The sequence below is a fragment of the Mytilus edulis genome, chromosome 6 (assembly GCF_963676685.1).
Source record: "Mytilus edulis chromosome 6, xbMytEdul2.2, whole genome shotgun sequence".
Lineage (NCBI taxonomy): Eukaryota > Metazoa > Mollusca > Bivalvia > Mytilida > Mytilidae > Mytilus > Mytilus edulis.
This window is the reverse complement of record NC_092349.1, coordinates 37,176,088-37,196,872: the sequence shown is the minus strand read 5'-3', so window position 1 is coordinate 37,196,872 and position 20,785 is coordinate 37,176,088. Positions and strand designations below refer to the sequence as shown.

The window sequence follows — 20,785 nt, the reverse complement described above, 5'->3', positions numbered from 1 at the left end:
AGCAAACATGTCACAATTCTTAGAAAAGTATCATACATTCAACATTATTCATACATGTGTCATACATTTAACATTATCCATACATGTATCGTACATTCAACATTATTCTTACATGTATCGTACATTCAACATTATTCATACATGTATCATACATTCAGCATTATTCATACATATATCATACATTTAACATTATTTAACATGTATCGTATATTCAACATTATTCTTACATGTATCATACATTTAACATTATTCATACATGTATCATGCATTTAACATTATCTAAACATGTATCGTACATTTAACATTATCCAAACATGTATCGTACATTTAGTATTATCCATACATGTAATATACATTTAACATTATTAATATGTATCATACATTTAACATTATTCAATCATGATGAATTCTTTTTTTAGTTAAAAATTGTCAAACATTCCATCAAGGATATATAATACAGTGTTGTGTAGTATTTGTCTCTGATGTCATTAGATATGATAGCTCATATCATATAGCTAGTGTCATCTTTATACATCAATTAGATTATGAAAGTTCCTGCATATCAAATAGCAGATATATGTTGTTTATAAAGTTATCTTTTAAAAAATAATGAAAAAAGTATGGAGTAAATTCACGTTAAAACTTAACTCTGAGGAAAATTCAAAACGAAAGGTCCCTATACAAAAAGCAAAATCCAAAGCTCAAACACATCAAACAAATGGATAAGAACTTCCTTATTCCTGACTTGACTTAACTTAACTTAACTTAACTTAACTTAACTTAACTTGACTCGACTCGACTCGACTCGACTCGACTCGACTCGACTTGACTCGACTTGACTTGACTTGACTTGACTCGACTCGACTCGACTCGACTTGACTTGACTTGACTTGACTTGACTTGACTTGACTTGACTTGACTTGACTTGACTTGACTTGACTTGACTTGACTTGACTTGACTTGACTCGACTCGACTCGACTCGACTCGACTCGACTCGACTCGACTCGACTTGACTTGACTTGACTTGACTTGACTCGACTTGACTTGACTTGACTTGACTTGACTTGACTTGACTTGACTTGACTTGACTTGACTTGACTTGACTTGACTAATACCATAGAATCAGTGGCACGATCTCTGGACATGAGAAAACAAATAGATATGCTTGTCTTCGATTTTTTCAAGGCATTTGACACAGTCCCAGACCAGCGTCTATTGCAGAAACTTGACTTGACTTGACTTGACTTGACTTGACTTGACTTGACTTGACTTGACTTGACTTGACTTGACTTGACTTGACTATTCACTAACACCATACAATCAGTGGCACGATCTCTGGACATGAGAAAACAAATAGATATGCTTGTCTTAGATTTTTCCAAGGCATTTGACACAGTCCCACACCAACGGCTATTGCAGAAAATGAGCAACTACGGTATCCGTGGAGATGTTCTTGGTTGGATAAGCGCATGGCTTACCAAACGAAATCAACGAGTTTGTGTAGATGGTGAAAGGAGTGATATGAAAGCAGTACGTTCTGGTGTACCCCAGGGGACGGTCCTCGGACCTCGAGATGGTACAACAAAGAGCGGCCCGATTTGTGACATCAACTTATTCTCGTGAACCAGGAACTGTAACCAACATCCTACATACACTTGGCTGGCCAACACTAGCAACACGCAGACAAGGAGCCAGGCTCATACTCCTTTATAAGATCCTACATGGAGAAGCATCAGTCATTATTCCAGATTACATCAGGAGACCAACTGTAACAACCCGACAATACCACAGAGACATGCAGGTTTTCCAGAGTCAGCACTTCAACGGATGCCTATAAATACAGTTTCATCCCAAGAACAATAATGGTCTGAAACCAACTACCTGAAGTTGCCATCCAAGCTTCCACAACAGTCGCCTTCCATGTCTGTGTGTGGCAGTTCCTGGCGTAACTATTGATACCTGATGTTAACCCTGTACAGTTGTTGCAAACATCACATAATTTTATTTGTTTTTGTTCCTGTAAATACACAAAGTTTGTTATTTTTAACTTGGCATGTACTGGTTGACACACGCGCACAGTAATTTGCGATATGGAATTTCTGACTGCAGATGAACCACATAGAAGTAGAATTACTTTACTTTACTTTACTTTACTTTACTTTACTTTACTTTACTTTACTTTACTTTACTACTTTACTTTCCTTTACTTTACTTTATTTTACTCATCAACAATAAATGTTTAAGGCTCGTGGTATATCAATTACTATAGTATTAATGAATGGGTGTTTTTATAATGGCCCTGTTATATGTCCAAGGTCTGTAATAATGGTCGAGGAAGTCTGTAATGGCCCGATGCAACGCCGAGGGCCATTACAAACATCAGAGGCCATTATTACTGACCGAGGACATATAACAGGGCCATTATAAAAACACCCATTTTTTAATACATTTATTAACCAACTGAACAAAAGTGTATGTGTTGCTGCAAACTTGATGTACTCTCTTACTCTTTTAATGATAGTTTTGTTCGAAAAAAAATATTTGTACTTCACCATGATAAAGCTTAAAATATACCAAACATCCAAGATATTAAGTTGAATGAAGTTATGTGTTGAAAAACAGGATTAACAGTGATCCCTTTATATGGTTCTTTAATGTTGTTTGCTGGTTACTAGATTAAATAAAATACAAAAAGGTATAATACTCTGTACAACTTAATTTTATTAAAAACCCTAACTGGGCTTAATACAGACAAACTAGGCATCAATACAGGGCCATTACAGAAAAAACAGGGCCATTACAGAAAAAACAGGGCCATTACAGAAAAACAGGGCCATTACAGAAAAAAACAGGGCCATTACAGAAAAACAGGGCCATTACAGAAAATATGTAATTTTTAATAAACAGTCATTTTTGGCAATAATGTACTAAATTGGTTAATAAATACAAATAGTTGGTCAAACATAATAAATATTGCAAATAATGACTATATTGATATGTAATATTATAAACAATGCTTATGAATTAGACATATTGACAATTTTATAGAGTTTGTTCTGCTTTACGCAGGTTCAAACGGTCTGAAATTAAAGAGGAAGTCAATTTTAGGATTGTGTAAAGATTATATTATTTTCATGTTTTTGAAATTTTGTAGGATCAACGATTTTATTGGAAACTTTTTTGGTAAAATATGGCCCTTTTAGTTGAGTATTTTTCACAATGTAAAAGAAGATATTTTTCTTTTTCAATTTGACCAGAATAACATAAGCAGGATCTCTCATTTCTGGGAATATTTAGATGTCTCCCTCTTTCAATCATCAGCATATGAGTGCTTATAAATACGGATCTTGCATATTGCAGCTCTGTCATTTCTGGGTTTTTTTTAATATATCAACATAGGGTGGTCTTTGGCCCGTTATGTAGACACTCTTGAAAAAGTCTAACTTTTTTTATTCAAATATATTTACATTTTGAACTTGCAAACATTGGTCATTAATTCTTTGTTTAATAGAATTTCAATTACCTTTAACATAATTAAAGTTATTGATGATATAAGACATTCCAAGTCCATTCAAAAGACTCTTGACCTTTATGACCCAATAGTTTGAATCTACCGTGGCAGATTTAGTGAGTATATCATATGCCAAAGAATTTTCCGAAGAAACTACATGTATATGGTTCAGGTAGTTGAATATTTATTATAATATTTTATTTTTTAAGGGAATTCTATTAAATTCGGCTCGACATCCATCATTTAATTTAGATGCCTTACAGTGAACCCCTAATATGTCTTTGATAAATTTAACATTAAGTTTTTCAACGGGATCAGAGTCTTTAAAATGTGAATCCACCCCCCAAATTCACTACAATATGTAAGAATAATCAATTGGGAGTAACTAAACAATCAAACAACTTTTCAAGAAGTCTACATGGGTTGTTGAGCCCTATATAGTTTTCTTTATCTTATAATCTGCCTTCCTGGCTTTTTCCATTACAGTATTCACAGCAAGGCAAAAATTGCCATTATACTTAAAAACAATACCCGAGTAGCAATAATTTGTTACCGTTTCAAGATATGCATTATCATAAGTAAAATGGTTTAACAATGTCTTGCCATTAGAATTATATATCATAATTTTTGATTTATCAGTATTAATTTGTAGTTTCCATGTTGAACTATATTCATGTAAAATATCAAGAGATTTTTGTAGACCCTCCTTGCTTTCAGATAGTCAAACTATATCATCTGCATATAAAAGAATGTTCAGAGAGGTATCCTCAATGGCAACTGGATAACAAAATAGGAACTTCGGGAATAGTCATATACTACGATCCGTATTTGCAATTCCGAATTCGTTTCTAAAATTACATGTTTAATTTTCCCGGAAGTGTATTGTTGTAAAGAGCGCTGAATATTTGAGTGACAACAATATGTGTTTTCCTTTGTTAGGATGTTTAGTGGATGTTCTCCCATATATATGTGTTGTCACGGTACCCGTTTACGGATCATTTTGTGGAATTGACCTTATTTTACGCGTGTCAATCCTGTTTTATGCGTATGCATTGATAACTCAGTATGGTCCGAACTTTTTGGTAAGAACCGGTTACCTGCATCATAACATGTGTACACAAAATATTATCACTGAATGAATACTTGCATAGTTTTCATATATCTTCAAAGATCAAGAACTTGATGAGATCATTCAATAAATTCAACAACACAATATTGTCAGATAAAAAAGAATTTCAATACATATCATGCATATACAGATATTTCTTCATAAACATGTATTGATTTTCAAAATCGGATCACTGTCACAGTTTTCAGCATCTAACTACATGTCTTATATACAAATGTATCATGAATGATCTAACAGATCTTAGACCCAGAAATTAACTTGTTCACTCGAGTTTTAGAGATAGCCAATTTGATCCTTTTGATGATTTTCTGTCGTCACAAAGACAAACTCAGTTCGGGAAAGGTACAAATTTGTTAACGTATACGAATTGTTAACGTTAACAAATTTGTTAGCACCAATAGAACCAATGCTATATGCATATAAAACTATTGTTTTTGTGAATATAACATAAGATAAATTCTTAAAATAAGATTAGAATCGAATTTCTTTAGAAACAACTCATAAAATTTGCTTAGTTAATTGAATTGTCAATAGTTAACAAATTCGTTAACTTCCTGTTAACGAATTTGTTAACGTTGGCAAAATGTATGCATTTATATATTTGATTACAGCAAGGACTATACAAATCCTTGATTACAGAACAATTCCCAAAGGTTCTTTTAAAAGCTTTTGCGCACTAACTTACTGCCCAAGCGCACTGGTGAAGTTAATATCCAAAGAAAAAGGGATAATTGATCTATGTAGGAAAATTATAGAAAAGTTTGTAAAAATATGGAAAATCAATGAAATTAGCATTTGAAGATCAAAGGAAACACCAAAAATCACTTAAATAGGTGATAACTGAATTTATCAAATCACTGTAATAGGTGATAATGAAATCACTTGTTTAAGTAGCACCCCTGACTGCTTACAGTGGATCAGTTGAAAACAAACTTGGTAGTGATTGTAATGCATTAAATATTTAGCATCTGAGGCTGTGTTCACATTGACCTAAATTCGGTGTTGTGTTAGTGTAACTCTCACGTAAACTAAACAGAATTGTGTTCCCATTGATAAAACTCGATGTTTACATGTAGTTTAAATCATGATTTGTCTACACACAGTCGATACTCAATGTAGGCCTTGTGTACATGTGTAGGTTAAGTGTACACAAAACTAGGCATTTACATGTAGGACATTATTTTAACCGTGTTTATATTTAAGGAGGAAACTTTTTTTGATTAAAATTGATAATTTCAACAATTATTAATAAAGTTCTTTACAAAAATTGTTGTCTAAAATGTATATTATGTTTATTTTATATTTTTTAAATAACATACTTTATTAACCCCTGATCAAGACTCAAAGCAGCATCACCAAAATTTGTCATGAAAAAATCTATTACCCCCCTTTACGAAAATTTAATAGTTTCTGCCTTATTCATTTGAAAAGGTCTTCAGGAATCAATTTGACGTACATAGAAATATTCGCCACTGGTTTTTACTCAAACAACGATTCACTCACAAATGCATGACTAAAAATTGTGTGAGGTAAATGATTGTTTGTCTAGTATCTCAGATTCGTTAAATAACACTTAAAATAAAAAAAAATCATTACTATCTCCCTTTGCCAAATACTCCTTAGAGAAGAAATACCATTTGAAACAAACAGAAAAGATAAAAATGTAGTGATCCCTAATATCTCTGTATTCGTCTGTAAGCACGCTGCTGCAGCCTACCTACATTTTCTAATGCGCAATCGAGACATCTTTAGTTTATTTAAACTAATGCAAATCATCAAAAGGACATTCCCCATTTCCATTCTCAATTTTATTTTATAAAGGAGCAACCACTTAACTTCAAAATGGGTGTGGGGGGGGGGGTGGGGGGGGGGGGGTGGCGATATCTGCGAACGTTTAAAAAAAAATCTGAAAATATTTAACACTATAATGTATGGGGAAACTCTTGATTCAGAATATTTATTTTTATCATCTGTATGATCAGATTATTTTTATCCAATTGGGGATCAAAATATTTCCATCCCCCCTTTTTGAAGTCAAATGGTTGTTCCCTTACTGCTAGAAAAGTTGTCCGAAAACTTTGCGTTCGGTTCTACGTAATGAACATTTAAATGACATATAGTTTACAAGTGTGAACAAATCTTATGTACATGTACAGGTACATGTAATTAAACAAGGTGTATAGATGTGAACAAATTTAATGTGAAACCAGTGTCCATTACATTAAACTAATTGTAAACATGTTTACTGTACACAGCGTTTGGTGTGAACACGGCCTGATATATACAGAAGATTTAAAATTAACTCTTAATACTTATGCCCCAAAAAATGTCTACAGCACACTAATTCTCTCAAAACTTGTGTTTCAAAGATACTCTCTTGTGCATAGAACATGTAGAAAGAGAAAAAAATATATGCCTGTTTCCTGTTGCCAAGACAAATAAATCCAGGTCGGTAGGTAGGGATTATTTTTTTTCATTATTATTTTTTGTTTTTTGTTTTTGCACTCCCTGTCAGATTTGCAGTTGGTTCAATGTCATGTTTGGTTTGGTTCCTGTACCCAAAAGTGTGTTAATCTCTATAAAGAAGCTTTTATTAATGATTGACTTCTCCCAGTGCCAACATTTTTTAAACCTTAGTTGTAGCACATTTGTGCTGGGAGCAGTCCTTTTTTTTCCCTGAATTTAAAAAAAAAACCAGGGTCTGGGGTTTGAGTCCAGGTTTGTCAGGCAACAGGAAACAGACCTATATTTTTTGGGTCTAATACATTGAAAGGTGACTACACTCTACACAAGAAATCAAATGTCTTTATATGACCGGCTCTGTATTAGTACGAGAAAATAAACAACTGCTTAGCTCTAACCAGAAAAAACAATGAGAGGTTATGGAACTTTCAGAATCAAATTTATTCTTTGCGAGAAAACTCCAAAAAATAAGCTAACACAGTAAACAACATGAGTGTCGTTACACATGAAGTGGAAATGACATGCAAATTAAATAAATTAGCAATTGAAAAAAAATCGGGAACTTTCCGAAACAAACTTGATAAATGCAAAAACAGCATTCAATAGTTAAAGACAGATGTAAACAAAATAAAAAACAACTCGACAAAATTTCATAATAATCCATCATATCAATATAAACATGGTACAATATATATATGTGGATAACCACCCAGTTCATACTTTTAATCTATGAAATATTGTCTGTATATAAAAAAAAAATCATTATTTAAGTTATTATAGTCATAAAATATTGTGTTGGGTTGAGGGGGCAATATTTCATAGGACAACATATGTTTTGCATTTTGTTTTGTTTTATGTCAAAAAGTAAATACAAAAAATATATATTTGAATGAAACATATTATATTATTAGTTCACTATAGTCATGACAGTGAGATATTACTGGAAAAGGCTATTAACAAATGTACCATGTTTACAAAATAAAAATTAATTCGTCCTGACCCTAAGATAAAACACAAGTTCAAGAAAAATCATTCAATGATTTCAATTTTGTACATTTATTAATTAGATAAAGGAAGATGTGGTGTGAGTGCCAATGAGACAACTCTCCATCCAAATAACAATTTAAAAAAAGTAAACCATTATAGGTCAATGTATGGCCTTCAACACAGAGCCTTGGCTCACACTGAACAACAAGCTATAAAGAGCCCCAAAATTACTAGTGTAAAACCATTCAAACGGGAAAACCAACGGTGGGTCTAATCTATATAATAAAATATACTTATAAACTTACTCAAATTGTTCATAGTTTGTTTTACCAAAACTACAGATGTTGGCCCAAAATTTTTCAAACATTCCATATTATGCCACATCCTTGCTTTATTATTCATGTTATTTTTCAGCGTTACATATTGCCATACTTGAATCTAAGTCTGTTGGTATTGACATTGATATATCTTCCAATAAATCTGGTACCCTACCCTTTAGTATGGCTCTATGATAAAGTACTATGGGTAACAGAGCCAGCACTTATGATAGCAGAGATTGTTTTGGCCTTGAACTTTGTGATGCATTGTAGTCAGAGAGTGATTGAAAAGATGGAAGAAGATGATTCTAATGTATGGAAGGTAAATAAGCCTGTTGATTACTTGTAACTAAGTACAGGTAAAAAAAAGGCTGTTCATTACTTGTAAAGTTCTATTTACATTCTCATTCACATAAATTCAAGTTATACCTGTTGGAATACATTGTATAAAAAGAGTGGCGAAAAGTACCATAAACTGACAAAGCCATTGGCTAAAAAACATAAAAAACAAAAAAACAAACAGACAAAAAATTGTGACTTAGATGGTGAGTTGTCTTATTAGCACTCATACCACATCTTCTTATAAATGTATCTATAAACAATAGTACTAAAAACACAAGATAGATAACTAATTTAGACTAAGCAACACAAACCCCACTAAAAACTGGGTCTTTTGAGGGATCTCAGGTGCTCCTGTTCCTCATGTGCCACCTGTAGTGTTGTTCATGTTATTACAAACCTGGTAAATAGTAACTCTGTAGGTCACATTAGTGAAAAGGGAATGAGATTGTAAATAAATAAATGTTATACCAGACTGATTGAGTAATGGTTGTTTAACATTGAGTGGCAAATATTTTATTTGACAACCCTTCTTCATCATGTTCATGGAGTTATTGAGCCTGAAATGGTGATATTCACTTTTTTATTTATTTTGGAAATTTGGCTTTCATCTACAAATATATAGATGTATACATATAAACATGATAATTTTCATTTTGTCTTTGTTAACATGAGTTAATCTCTATTTCTTTTATTGTAGATCCTGACGATAGGTTTTTCTTCCTTGTGTTATGCACTGACAGCTTCAGCTTCATGGGACATTTATCTAGAAGGTACCAAAGGTCAAATGCTGTAAGTGTGTTTTGAATAAGTAGGATAATAGCATATTAAGGGAGATATTTTTGTACATTTATTGTAATGGAGTTAGGTCTGTAAGGAAAATAAGTGAAGCAAAACTAAAGCAATTTTGTTGTCAACTGTGTCAAAATGCTTAAAGTTTGTAAGGTAATTGTAACACAGGTGAAACTTTTTACTGTTTTTGTCTCGCTTGGTGGAGTCAAAAAGCCAGACATAGGTATGCAGTTTCTGGCAGCGGCGACGGCGGCATGAACAATGAATTAGTTCGTGATTAGGTCTAGTTTATGGTGAACCAATAGTGGTAGGTAAAAGATATTTGGTATGCCGTTGTATTAATATAGGCACATCTCATTACCATGCAGATTATTAGGCCTTGCCCCCTCAGTTATGGTCTTTTGACTTTGAAATTTTGCTTATTTTTCATGTATTAGTTTATGATTAAGTCAGTTTTAACTTTATGGGGAACCACTAGTGGTAAGTAAATGATAATTGGTATGCATTTGTATTAGTATTGGCATATCTCATTTCTGTGAAGATTATTTGACACCTACCTCTCAGTCATGGTCTATTGACTTCAGAACTTTTGCTTAGTTTTCATATATCAGTTTGTGATTATGTTGGTTTATGGGGAATCACTGGTGGTAGGTCATTGATATTTGGTATGCAGTTGTATTAGCATTGGCATATCTCATTTCCATGAAGATTTCTGTAAACCAACTTATTTTCGCGGATACTTTATTTCACGTTTTACCCTTTCTTGGCCACTTCAGGGCTATTTAACTTCGCGACTTTCGGATCTACTTGATGAAGTTTAATAAGGAAAGATCTAAGGTTTACATATTCGCGAAAATAAGTTGGTTCACAGTATTTGACTCTGCTCCCTCAGTAAGGGTTTATAACTTTGCAATTTTACTTAGTTTACATGTACTAGTTTGTTTAAAGGAAACCACTTATGATAAGTAACTATTCAAAGTCAATGAACCATAACTGAAGGTTCATGGCTAAAAAATCACCATGTGCATAATTGGTATTTAGTATACACATCATGCACATGGAGATAATTTAACCATGAACCTTCAGTTATGGTTCATTGACTTTGAATATTTGCAAAACATACATGTTAAGGTGTTGCTATTTTAGTTTTAACATTTGCATTATCGGGATTACAAAAAATCGAGACATATCTCTGTGATGACAGTTTATTAAGTAATTTAAAATATTAGAAAATTGCAATATCTATATGTTGTATTCATCTTTTAAATCTTTCAAGTATGATCCACATTTTTCTACATATGATAAATATGTCCTTTGTCTTGAGACAGTGGGTATAACATATGTGTAGGGAACGCACCTACATGATTTAAATGTCACCTGACAAAAGATTATTGACACCTGATCTGAGCTTTATTAAACTTAAAAACAAAATTTGTTGTACATAAGTGTGGTACTGATAGTTCTCTAAATAACCATTAAACTTGAAGGAAGTGAATTGATATAAAAAAAAAATAAAAAGTGTTTTAAAAACTTTGCTGGCATGAGCACTGCTTGAATCATGCCTCTACATTGCACACAGTGGCAGCCATTTTTCACAGTCAATGTTGAAGGATAAAGTGATTCACAATAAACATGATGAAATAACTTTACATAATTATTCTACAAATAGATTAACACAATTGCCCTGATTTACAGTGAATGACTACACTAGAAAAATAATGATTGTTTTACTCAATCTGTTTATGTGTACTGCATTCAGATGATGAGAAGAATTATTTTATCTAATTCATACATGTTTGCTGTTTATAAGCTCACCTGGCCTAAAAGGCCAAGTGAGCTTTTCTCATCACTTGGCGTCGTCGTCGTCCGTTTTTGTAACTCTTACAAAAAATCTTCTCCTCTTAAACTACTGGGCTAAATTAATCCAAACTTGGCCACAATCATCATTGATGTATCTAGTTTTAAAATTGTGTTTTTTGACCTGGCCAACCAACCAAGATGGCTACCATGGCTAAAAATAAATCATAGGGGTAAAATGCAGTTTTTGGCTTATTACTCAAAAACCAAAGCATTAAGAGCAAATCTGACATGGGGGTAAAATTGTTTATCAGGTCAAGATATATCTGCCCTGAAATTTTTAGATGAATCAGACAACCCATTGTTGGGTTGCTGCCTCAAAATTGGTAATTTTAAGGAAATTTTACTGTTTTTGGTTATTATCTTGAATATTATTATAGATGGAGTTAAAGTGTAAACAGCAATAATGTTCATCAAAGTCAGATTTACAAATAAGTCAACATGACCAAAATGGTCAGTTACCCCTTTAGGATTTATTGACCTTTATAGTCAATTCTAATATGATATGCTTCTTTCGCCTTGTAAACAACACTGTGTGAAAAATCTCGATATATCTATACTTAGCGCAGACTCAGAGATATACATAATAATAGATGTTACAATATACCTCCCACGTAAATCCACATGTATTTGAAACCTACTTTGCAAACGCTTTGCCAATTTTATTGTATTAGAAATTTTGATAAAACAAAGACAAAAGAACTTTTATTCTTATTCGGGTGCATAATAAAAAGAATTAATATATTGCAACTAGTTTTGTTTATTTCCTAAATATAGTATCACAGCTATATTTTGTGCAATATCAATTTCATCATGGAACACTTTCTCTACAATCAGGGGTGAAAATAAGCTTGATATTTTTATGTTACGATTTTAAAAGCTATCAATATACTAATTTAATTTGCAGTATAAAAACAATATTTAGTCAATGTCACAATAATATAAACTTTTTTGGAACCATCGAAGTTTGTATAATATTGTATTAAAATGGAATTCTGAGATAGGTTTTGTTTTGTTTTCTATTTTCAGCGAGTCAACCATTTGCCAACATGGCAGCTCCTTCGTTACGAAATGTCAATTTTGATTTTGATGGTAGTTTACGAGAAAACATGTAAATTAAAAATCGGAAATATTGGGTTTGTGAATTAAAAATATTTTTACTAGTGGTTTTTAACAAAAACATCAATGCAAGCTGAAGATTTATGAGAATATTTGAGCTTTATCTAACAAGTAGTAAAAAAGAACAGCCACACATACGGCATACCCACCCTCGCTTCAGTATTTGAATGAACTTATTTGTCCTATTAGACAAGTTCATTATAGATAGAGATAATTGTAAGCAGCCAGAATGTTCAGTAAAGTAAGATGTACAAACACATCACAATCACCTAAACACAATTTTGTCATGAACTGTCTGCTTCCTTTGTTTAATTCACATATACCAAGGTGAGCGACACAGGCTCTTTAGAGCCTCTAGTCTAATATATAGAACTTATTTCATGTGTTGTTCTAAACAGGGGACAACTCTACGACAGATTCATTCATTGAATAGCCAGTGAAGTTGATACACAGCTGGAAGCACATATTATATTCTGAATTTTAGCACATATATGATAAATCTGCAAATTTGCTTCCCCACAAATTTTTGGAGGCAAATTTTTGTTCTTCCCTCACCAGGATTATAGCTCATGTTGTTGAGAAATCAAGACAAATCAGTCTGCACTGTGTCCATTGCTCTAGACCAATTGACCAGTTCCCTCTAGGTTGGCAATTGATCTACAGCAATGAACACAGTGCAGGTGGTGTTATCTCAATATCTCAATAGCATACAATTGAATCCTGACAAGGGAAGAAAAAAAATTTGCTTCTGCAAATTTGAAGATTAACATTGTTATAGTGATATTTAGAATAGTTATAACAAAATGTATGTATACCTTAATGTTAAGTAAGTTTCTGTTGATTAACAAGTTAGTTTTTGTATATTTTCAGGTTGTTATTTGTTGTTTTGATTCTCTGTCTTACAATGCACAACATGATGTGGATGTCACAAGAAGGTAAATAATTCTAGTTAATATTGGAATTTAAAGTAAGCACAACAACCAGGGGGGAGGTTATTGTGAATTCACACTGAAGTAAACACAAAATCTGGAATTACCAAGAAAAAATGTGACCTTTTTCATGTAAAGATATTATTGAATTTCAAAATCTTGAATTCCCTTAAATTTAACTGGCTGTTACTGAATTAGTCCAGTCACAAAAAAAGCTGGACAGTACCAAAAACTTCAATCAACTGATTCCTCCTGAGAAAGAAGATATATACAATGTGCAAAGCTAAACAACAACAATCAAAAACTGGTACAGGCTACCAAATGGGCAATATAAATAATGCTATGAACACTAGCTTAGTTAGAAAAAAAAGATACATCAAGAGTTATCTTGGGAAAACAGAAGTTTCACTAGATTAGACAGAACATCATTTTAAAGATTAATGTTTATATGCATTTATTCATTTCAACATGAGAAAATATTACCATGTGTGTTGTCCACATTTTCAGCAAATAAACATGGCTATCATGGTTATAAAAAGAACATTTTAAATTAGACAGTTACATATCCTTAAATAACATTTCCCACAGTCTATTTACAAGATGTTGAATCAAACTGTAGTTATCGTAAGACATCCTGAAGTAAATCGATATATGAGTGGTAATTGGTAGATTTTCTTTCAGACCAGGTTTTCTCTTTATTAAATATAACATTATCTGACATATAATACCATATTTTTTTTTATTTATCATATATTTTATGTGTTTTAGGATTTCTGTGTGATGTTGCCTTTTCAACACTATGTTCTATATCTGTATTGTATGCAATGAAGGAAGAGACTTCATTGATTAATCATCCACTACGTACACCAGATACCTGGCTGCAGTGAGTCAACAACAGTTATCTCCCCTTATAATGTATTTTAAAATTGTTTTTTTTAAGTTTTTCATCAACAGCAATTCTAATGAAGAATATTTTTTTAATTTATCACTGATATTAATTTATTGTCATAAAATATATTGTTACTTACAGAATATAAAATGTATTTATGAATACAAAATTAAAAGTGACATTGTGCCTAGCCACTTTGCAAAAAAACAAAAATTAATTATAGCTATAGCACACAACATTTACACAACTGCAGATACAGTGAAAAATAATGCCAAAGACTTTATTTATTCGAATAAGTCTTAAAATTACCAAAATATCCATCATTTTCTTCTATTGTATTGATTAAAAGAAATCCACACTTGCTTGTTGTTAATTTGGTAATGGTCCATGGGAGACAACTGCATGATTTTTTCAAATTTTTGGAAATCTTTACTTATTTTTTAAATTTCTTTAAAAGATAGGGAGCCTGATTTATTGCAGATGTCATGTTTTTTTCTACTTCATTATCTTTAATGTTTGCTCATTGAAAAATCTAGACCTATAAATATTTGCTTGTTTTGTGACACAACCAAAATTGAAGAAAATATTTTCTTTTTTCTTTAGATATGACAGTAGAAAATCATTATATAGTATTGGATTCTACATACTCAACAGTACAATGGGTAAGTCTTTATATCAATATGAATAATTAGTCTGTGTTTCCACTGATTGAGATTAGAAGAACAAAGATGGAAATCTTAAGATCTTGTTCCAAGTTAGGAACCTTGTTTGTTGTTGTCTTTAATAAGACTTATGTCATATATTTATGGTTTTTTTTGTTAATTAGAGTAAATGTATGAACTATTTTTCTAAACTGGCTCTGATGTGTAGCTATATCTATCTATTGTTAAAGATGTCTTTTGTGATATTTTTAACTTTTGATGAATAGAGTTGTCGTCTGACTGAGACATTTCTTTTTATCCTTTTATTCATGCTAGTAAATTGATGAAATTATTACAATAATTAGATATGCATACCAATATATAAGAAATAGATATAAGTTGTTAAATCAATGTAATACATTTACAAACTTAATTTAATTTGAAGCATTTTTTTGGATTTACCTACATCAGGAACACTCAAACCCAATAATTTAAAAGCTTGTGATGTATAAAGTTACTGTTGTTTAATAAGGGGAAAACTGCATCAACCATATGACAAGCATACATTTCCAGATTTGAGACAAGCATGTTAACACAGTAAGGTTGAACCTGTTTTTCAAGTACTCCAATCTTGGGTCACCTTTGGGCTTCACTTTTTTAATTAAAAACACGGTGCTGAAAGCCAAATGTTTATTTTGAATTTTTTAAAACTTAAGAAAAATAACTTTTGATAATATTCCTCTATTTCAGATAATGCAGGCCTTGCTTTGGAATTTCTTATGAAGTTTTTACGACCGTTTTTCTTGGTAACTCTAGGAATAAGATTATATAGTATTTTATATATAATAGAAAAAGTATATGATAAATTTGTCCATGATGTAAGTATATTTTATTTACAAAAATTACCATGTTTACTGCATTAATATAAAAAATGTTGATTTTATTATGCTTGATATTATTGGTAACAGCACTTTAAAAAAATTCATCATAACTCAAAACATCTGTTTTCTATTCATAAAGACAGTTCTTTACCATAATCACACAGTCACATGTATAGTTATTGCCCTGACATGTACAAATTATCGCAATTAAAAATAATATTCTGTAAATTATAGGCTGTTGTTTGAACAAAACAAGTGAAAAGTAAAATAACAAAAATAACAAACTCTGAGGAAATTTCATAACAAAAAATCGTTTATCAAATGGCATATGCAAAAGCTCAAACACATCAAATGAATGGAAGACAAATGTCATACTCCTGACTTGGTACAGGCATTTCTCCTTCTTTTGCTCCTTGTTGAATACTGTCAAGTGAGCTATTATTTTTTACATCATTTAATCAATTTAATGCATTATTGGAGTGAAAGTAGTTTTATGAGTCAAATATTAAAATCAAAAAAATTATGTCATGGCTAGTCTAGGGGAGACAATTCAAATTTGAAACAAAAGTCTTATTTCCTTGTAAATGAAATTCAGTTTGAGGGTGAAGATTTTCCTTATAATTATCATTATAACCCCTCTTTCAAAAAAGGTGGTAAATATTGTCTGTTTGTCTGTCTGTCCTTCTGTTTTCCCTTATGTCCCACGTTTGTAGCAGGAACTGCTCCTAAACTGCATTACAGCAACACATGACAACCACTGTATAACATGCGCCTGACTTGGAAGAACCACATATAAACTGTTTCTCCAAATATTAATTTTGAAGAGAAACAAATATTTTTGAAAGTCAAAGGCCTGAGTAATTTTATTGTGTGTATCCTAAATGAAATAAACAGCATCTTTCGTCATACATCTATTTTAATCTACAGAACATTGTAAGCGAAAGTTTGATGTACACTTTTAAAAATATTACCCAAAATGCAGTAGATTTTACTTCTATTAATTGACATTTTTATTTGTAGGATGAAGACATCATGGAAGAATTTGATGAAGAAATATTATCTCAGCTTTACAGATCTCCATTGACTATAAAACTCTCAGTAATATTTATGTTTACTCAAATGACAGTCAATCTTTTCTACGAAACACGAGGAATTTCTACCGTGTCAGCGTGGCCATTTACATACATCAGTGACTTTTATCCAAAAGACATAGTATTTAGCAGGGTTATACAAATTATTGTGGTAAATATATTTTATATTTGGAGATTGTACTACTCAGATGATTGGACATGGAGCGAATGGTTCTCATCCTCTTTGTGAAAAAATTAAGAGGATGTCTTGAGTCCTGTAAGTGTTTTAATGACCGGAAACAGCAAGTAAGCCATAAGCTCTGTATAGAGTGATTGATATTTGTGCGAGTCTGGTTTGACAAAGTAAGGTCTAAACCATGTGTTTTCAGAACAGAAAGAGACTGAATATATGGAGGATGGAGCAATAATATAATTGTTTATTAGGAAGATTATAAATATTTTGAAAGGTTGTTTTACTACATTTTGTACTATCTTTCCAATAGTGGAAATTCCCAATTTTTCTAAACACTGTCTTGGATCTTAAATTGGAGCTGCTGTATTGGATTTTCAATGTTGGTAACTTTTTTCTTCTTCTAAAACTGGCAAATTTATATGAAAATTAAAGAAAACAATGTGTTTGCATGCATTTTCAAATATATCAAAATAACTAAACCAAAAAAGGTGTTTATCATGTTTATCAAAAAAAATTTAAACGAATGTAAATCATGTATATTCTTACATGCAGAATTCAGTATTATTTAGAGAAATGGGAATTTCTGTCATGGTAGTACTTGAATTGAAAATATAAGGCAATATTTCACATGTTGTGCAGAAACTCCAGTATGGAGTGATCAATGACAATTATAAAGTTACTTCATGTTACAGCTGCATGTGCTCCATTTCATATTTTAAAAAATTTCAATATGCATATGAAGGTTGAATCCATTGTTTCTTTCACACTAGTTTATGGGTTTCTAAACGCTGATAGTGTTAGCAGTTTTTTTGTTATGATATTTTCATCTGAAATATACATTGTTTTATTTTATTGTCCTTTGCTCAAAGTACTGAAAATAAGGCAAATACACAATTTGCAGATTATAAAGGGTTTATGACAATATCAAGTAAAAAAAATATCGAATCAATGAAAAAATTAGTTTCAGTAAAAGTGGGTGTGTCACCATAAAAAATGACAACATTGAAAATAAAAGTAATACTTTTATCCAATCAGAAACATGGTTAATATACCAAATTTATTTATTAGACAATGACATGAATGAAATCAAGACAACACGTATTGCTTTCATGAACCAGGGTTTTAGATGTACCTTATAAATATTGTTTTTTGAGAATTATACAATTTATATAATATTTTTGTTTGTTCATCTCTGTTTCATAAAAAAGTCATTATGAATTAGAATATACACTGCTGGTTGTAATTTAATAAATATCCCTATATTTAAATATAAGAAAACAGTGTTTTTCTTTTATTTTTCTATTTTAATGGCATACTGCATTTTTTTATTCTTTATTTGTTATAATATTTTTGTTTTGTTTTGTCTAAATTGTTTACATTTATTTGACTCATGCTTTCAGATCTGCATGTCGCCAATTCTTATTTCAAGATTATCATTGTTAGAAAAGAAAATAACATGTATATGAACTGTTATTTAATATTAGAATAAGATCTACATTTTGCTTATTGTGATTTTAAGATTTTAGGAAGATTAATTTGCTTTATTCCTTATTTATGATCTCAGATTATATGGGTGTCTTAATTTTGCTTAAATTATATGTTTTTTCTGTTGTTTTGTTTTGTTTTTTGTCGACCCTGCCACTTTTGTTGCAGAAAGCTCAACATAGAGAAAGTAATCCGGCGGCGGCTACAGCTTTAGCTAACTTCTTTAAAGCTTTATATTTTAGAACGTGGAAGACCTGGATGCTTCCTACTTTGTAAATGGATGCCTCAGGTTATGAAGTTTTCGTCATTCACATGTCTAATGTCCTTGACCTCATTTTCATCGGTCAGTGACTACTTGAACAAAAAAGTTTAGATTTTTTGTAATGTTAAATTCTCTCTTATTATAAGTAAAAGGGTAACTATATTTGGTATGTGCATACCTTGCAAGGTCCTCATGCCTGTCAGACAGTTTTCACTTGACCTTGACGTCATTTCATGAATCAGTGAACAAGGTTAAGTTTCGGTGGTCAAGTCCATATGGCAGATACAATAAGCAATAGGTCAAGTATATTCGGTGTATAGAAGGACTGGTTCATGGTTCAGTGGTCAAAGTTAAGTTTTTAAGTTTTGGTCTTTTTTCTAATACTGTATGCAATAGGTCAACTATATTTGGTGTATGGAAATATTTTATGAGGTATATGTCAGTTGAGTAGGTTTTATTTGAAGTTGACCTCATTTTCATGATTCATTGCTCAGTGTTAAGTTTTTGTGTGTTGGTTTGGTTTTCTTATAAGCAATGGTCATCTATACTTGTTGTATTGAAGAATTCTTAGCTGTTCATTCCTGTCTGGCATTGGTTCATCTGTCCACCTCATTTTCATGGTTCATTGATCAATGTTCAGTTTTCTTGGTTAATGTTAGGTATATTTGACAGACTGACAGTTGCAATGCAGCTTTATATTTAGGACTATCAATAGTTAGTAAAGAAGGCGAGATATTTCAGCATGTGTTTTTACATTCCTTATGATTTGTGATTCAGTTTGAAAAAATGTGAATATGTTAAAATGCTTTTTTTTGCATGAATAAGAAATTGGAGCAATACTTATAATATATCAGAGTGAAACGCTTATAATAGACTTTTTCATCTTACTGGCAGAGATTCATCTCCCTCTGTCCTCATCGGTTTTGTTAAAGGTTAAGGGCCTATTTATTGTCCAACCTACCTAGACGTTAAGTTTTATGAATCAGTACGATATATCTGTCCCATTGTTTTGCTTATAATATAAAAATTAGAAGATTTGGTATAATTGCCAATGAGACAACTCTCCACCAACTTGTTTGTTCTTAGTCATTATTGTAAAACTAGTGTATTGTCCTTCAGGAATCTTCTCTCTCTCTCTTGTAATTGCAGTCTCAATTTAGTTGTGCCATTTCCTAAATCTTGTTATTAAATCTCCAGTCATACATAAAATACATGCCTTCTTTCTTCATTGTAAGTTTACATTTTCTGCCATTTGTGTCATGGTTGGCAAATTTTGTCAACTTTTGACAAGTGCATTATTTTGATTCCAATAATCAAAATGCAATAATAAAGGTCCATGGTTGTATTATTGGCCTATTCTTCTGTATTCTGAAAACCCCATCCAGATTCTCATTGCAGGATATCACTGACATTCCCTTGAAATTTAACATCACAAGACAAAATAGCTTACACCACAAACCAAAGATTATTGTTTTACAAAGTCAATAGGTCAAATGTTGCAAAATACTGAGTCAAATATTGCAGAATCTGAAATAGCTATAAGTATGAAGATCTATGCAATTAAGATCTATGCAATAAATTTAAGATCTATGCAATAAATTTAAGATCTATGCAATAAAGATTTATGTCAAAAGAAAAATTATATACCATTTGTATATGTCGAATTATATGACTATTGTGTTGTTTATTATTCATGTTATGATGGTTATTAGGATTTATATTTGAGTCCATGTTTTATTGCTTATTTTTTTACAATTTTTCTAAATAAATTGATAAACAGTAATTTGATTTTTTTTAAGACCCACCCAATATTGTTCATTAATTAGTTTGTCTGTTTGTCTATCCTGAATCATTTTAAAGTTTTGGTTTGGGATATAATGTCCTATGTACATATACTCATAAAACATTAAGTGTATAAAT

General features: G+C 31.4%; 2 protein-coding genes across 2 annotated transcripts; one reads left to right on the top strand and one right to left on the bottom strand.

The window, feature by feature from the left end:
- Positions 1-780: 780 nt before the first annotated feature.
- On the bottom strand, positions 781-1,344 carry LOC139526377 (probable serine/threonine-protein kinase fhkB). The gene has a single exon (XM_071321516.1). The coding sequence runs from the start codon at positions 1,342-1,344 to the stop codon at positions 781-783; it is 564 nt and encodes a 187-aa protein (XP_071177617.1).
- Positions 1,345-4,383: 3,039 nt separating this feature from the next.
- On the top strand, positions 4,384-18,725 carry LOC139527605 (uncharacterized). The gene is made up of 8 exons (XM_071323135.1): positions 4,384-4,594; positions 8,506-8,730; positions 9,448-9,539; positions 13,386-13,450; positions 14,213-14,327; positions 14,937-14,995; positions 15,725-15,852; positions 16,876-18,725. The coding sequence occupies exons 1-8, from the start codon at positions 4,433-4,435 to the stop codon at positions 17,173-17,175; spliced, it is 1,146 nt and encodes a 381-aa protein (XP_071179236.1). The 5' UTR covers positions 4,384-4,432; the 3' UTR covers positions 17,176-18,725.
- Positions 18,726-20,785: the final 2,060 nt, after the last annotated feature.

Excerpts from the sequence above, each read along its gene's own strand:
- LOC139526377 (XM_071321516.1), bottom strand. The coding sequence starts at position 1,344 with ATGTCCAGAGATCGTGCCACTGATTGTATGGTGTTAGTGAATAGTCAA.
- LOC139527605 (XM_071323135.1), top strand. The coding sequence starts at position 4,433 with ATGTGTTTTCCTTTGTTAGGATGTTTAGTGGATGTTCTCCCATATATA. Across the intron at positions 4,595-8,505 it reads AGTATGGTCCGAACTTTTTG|CGTTACATATTGCCATACTT; the intron begins GTAAGAACCGGT and ends GTTATTTTTCAG. Across the intron at positions 13,451-14,212 it reads GATGTGGATGTCACAAGAAG|GATTTCTGTGTGATGTTGCC; the intron begins GTAAATAATTCT and ends TATGTGTTTTAG.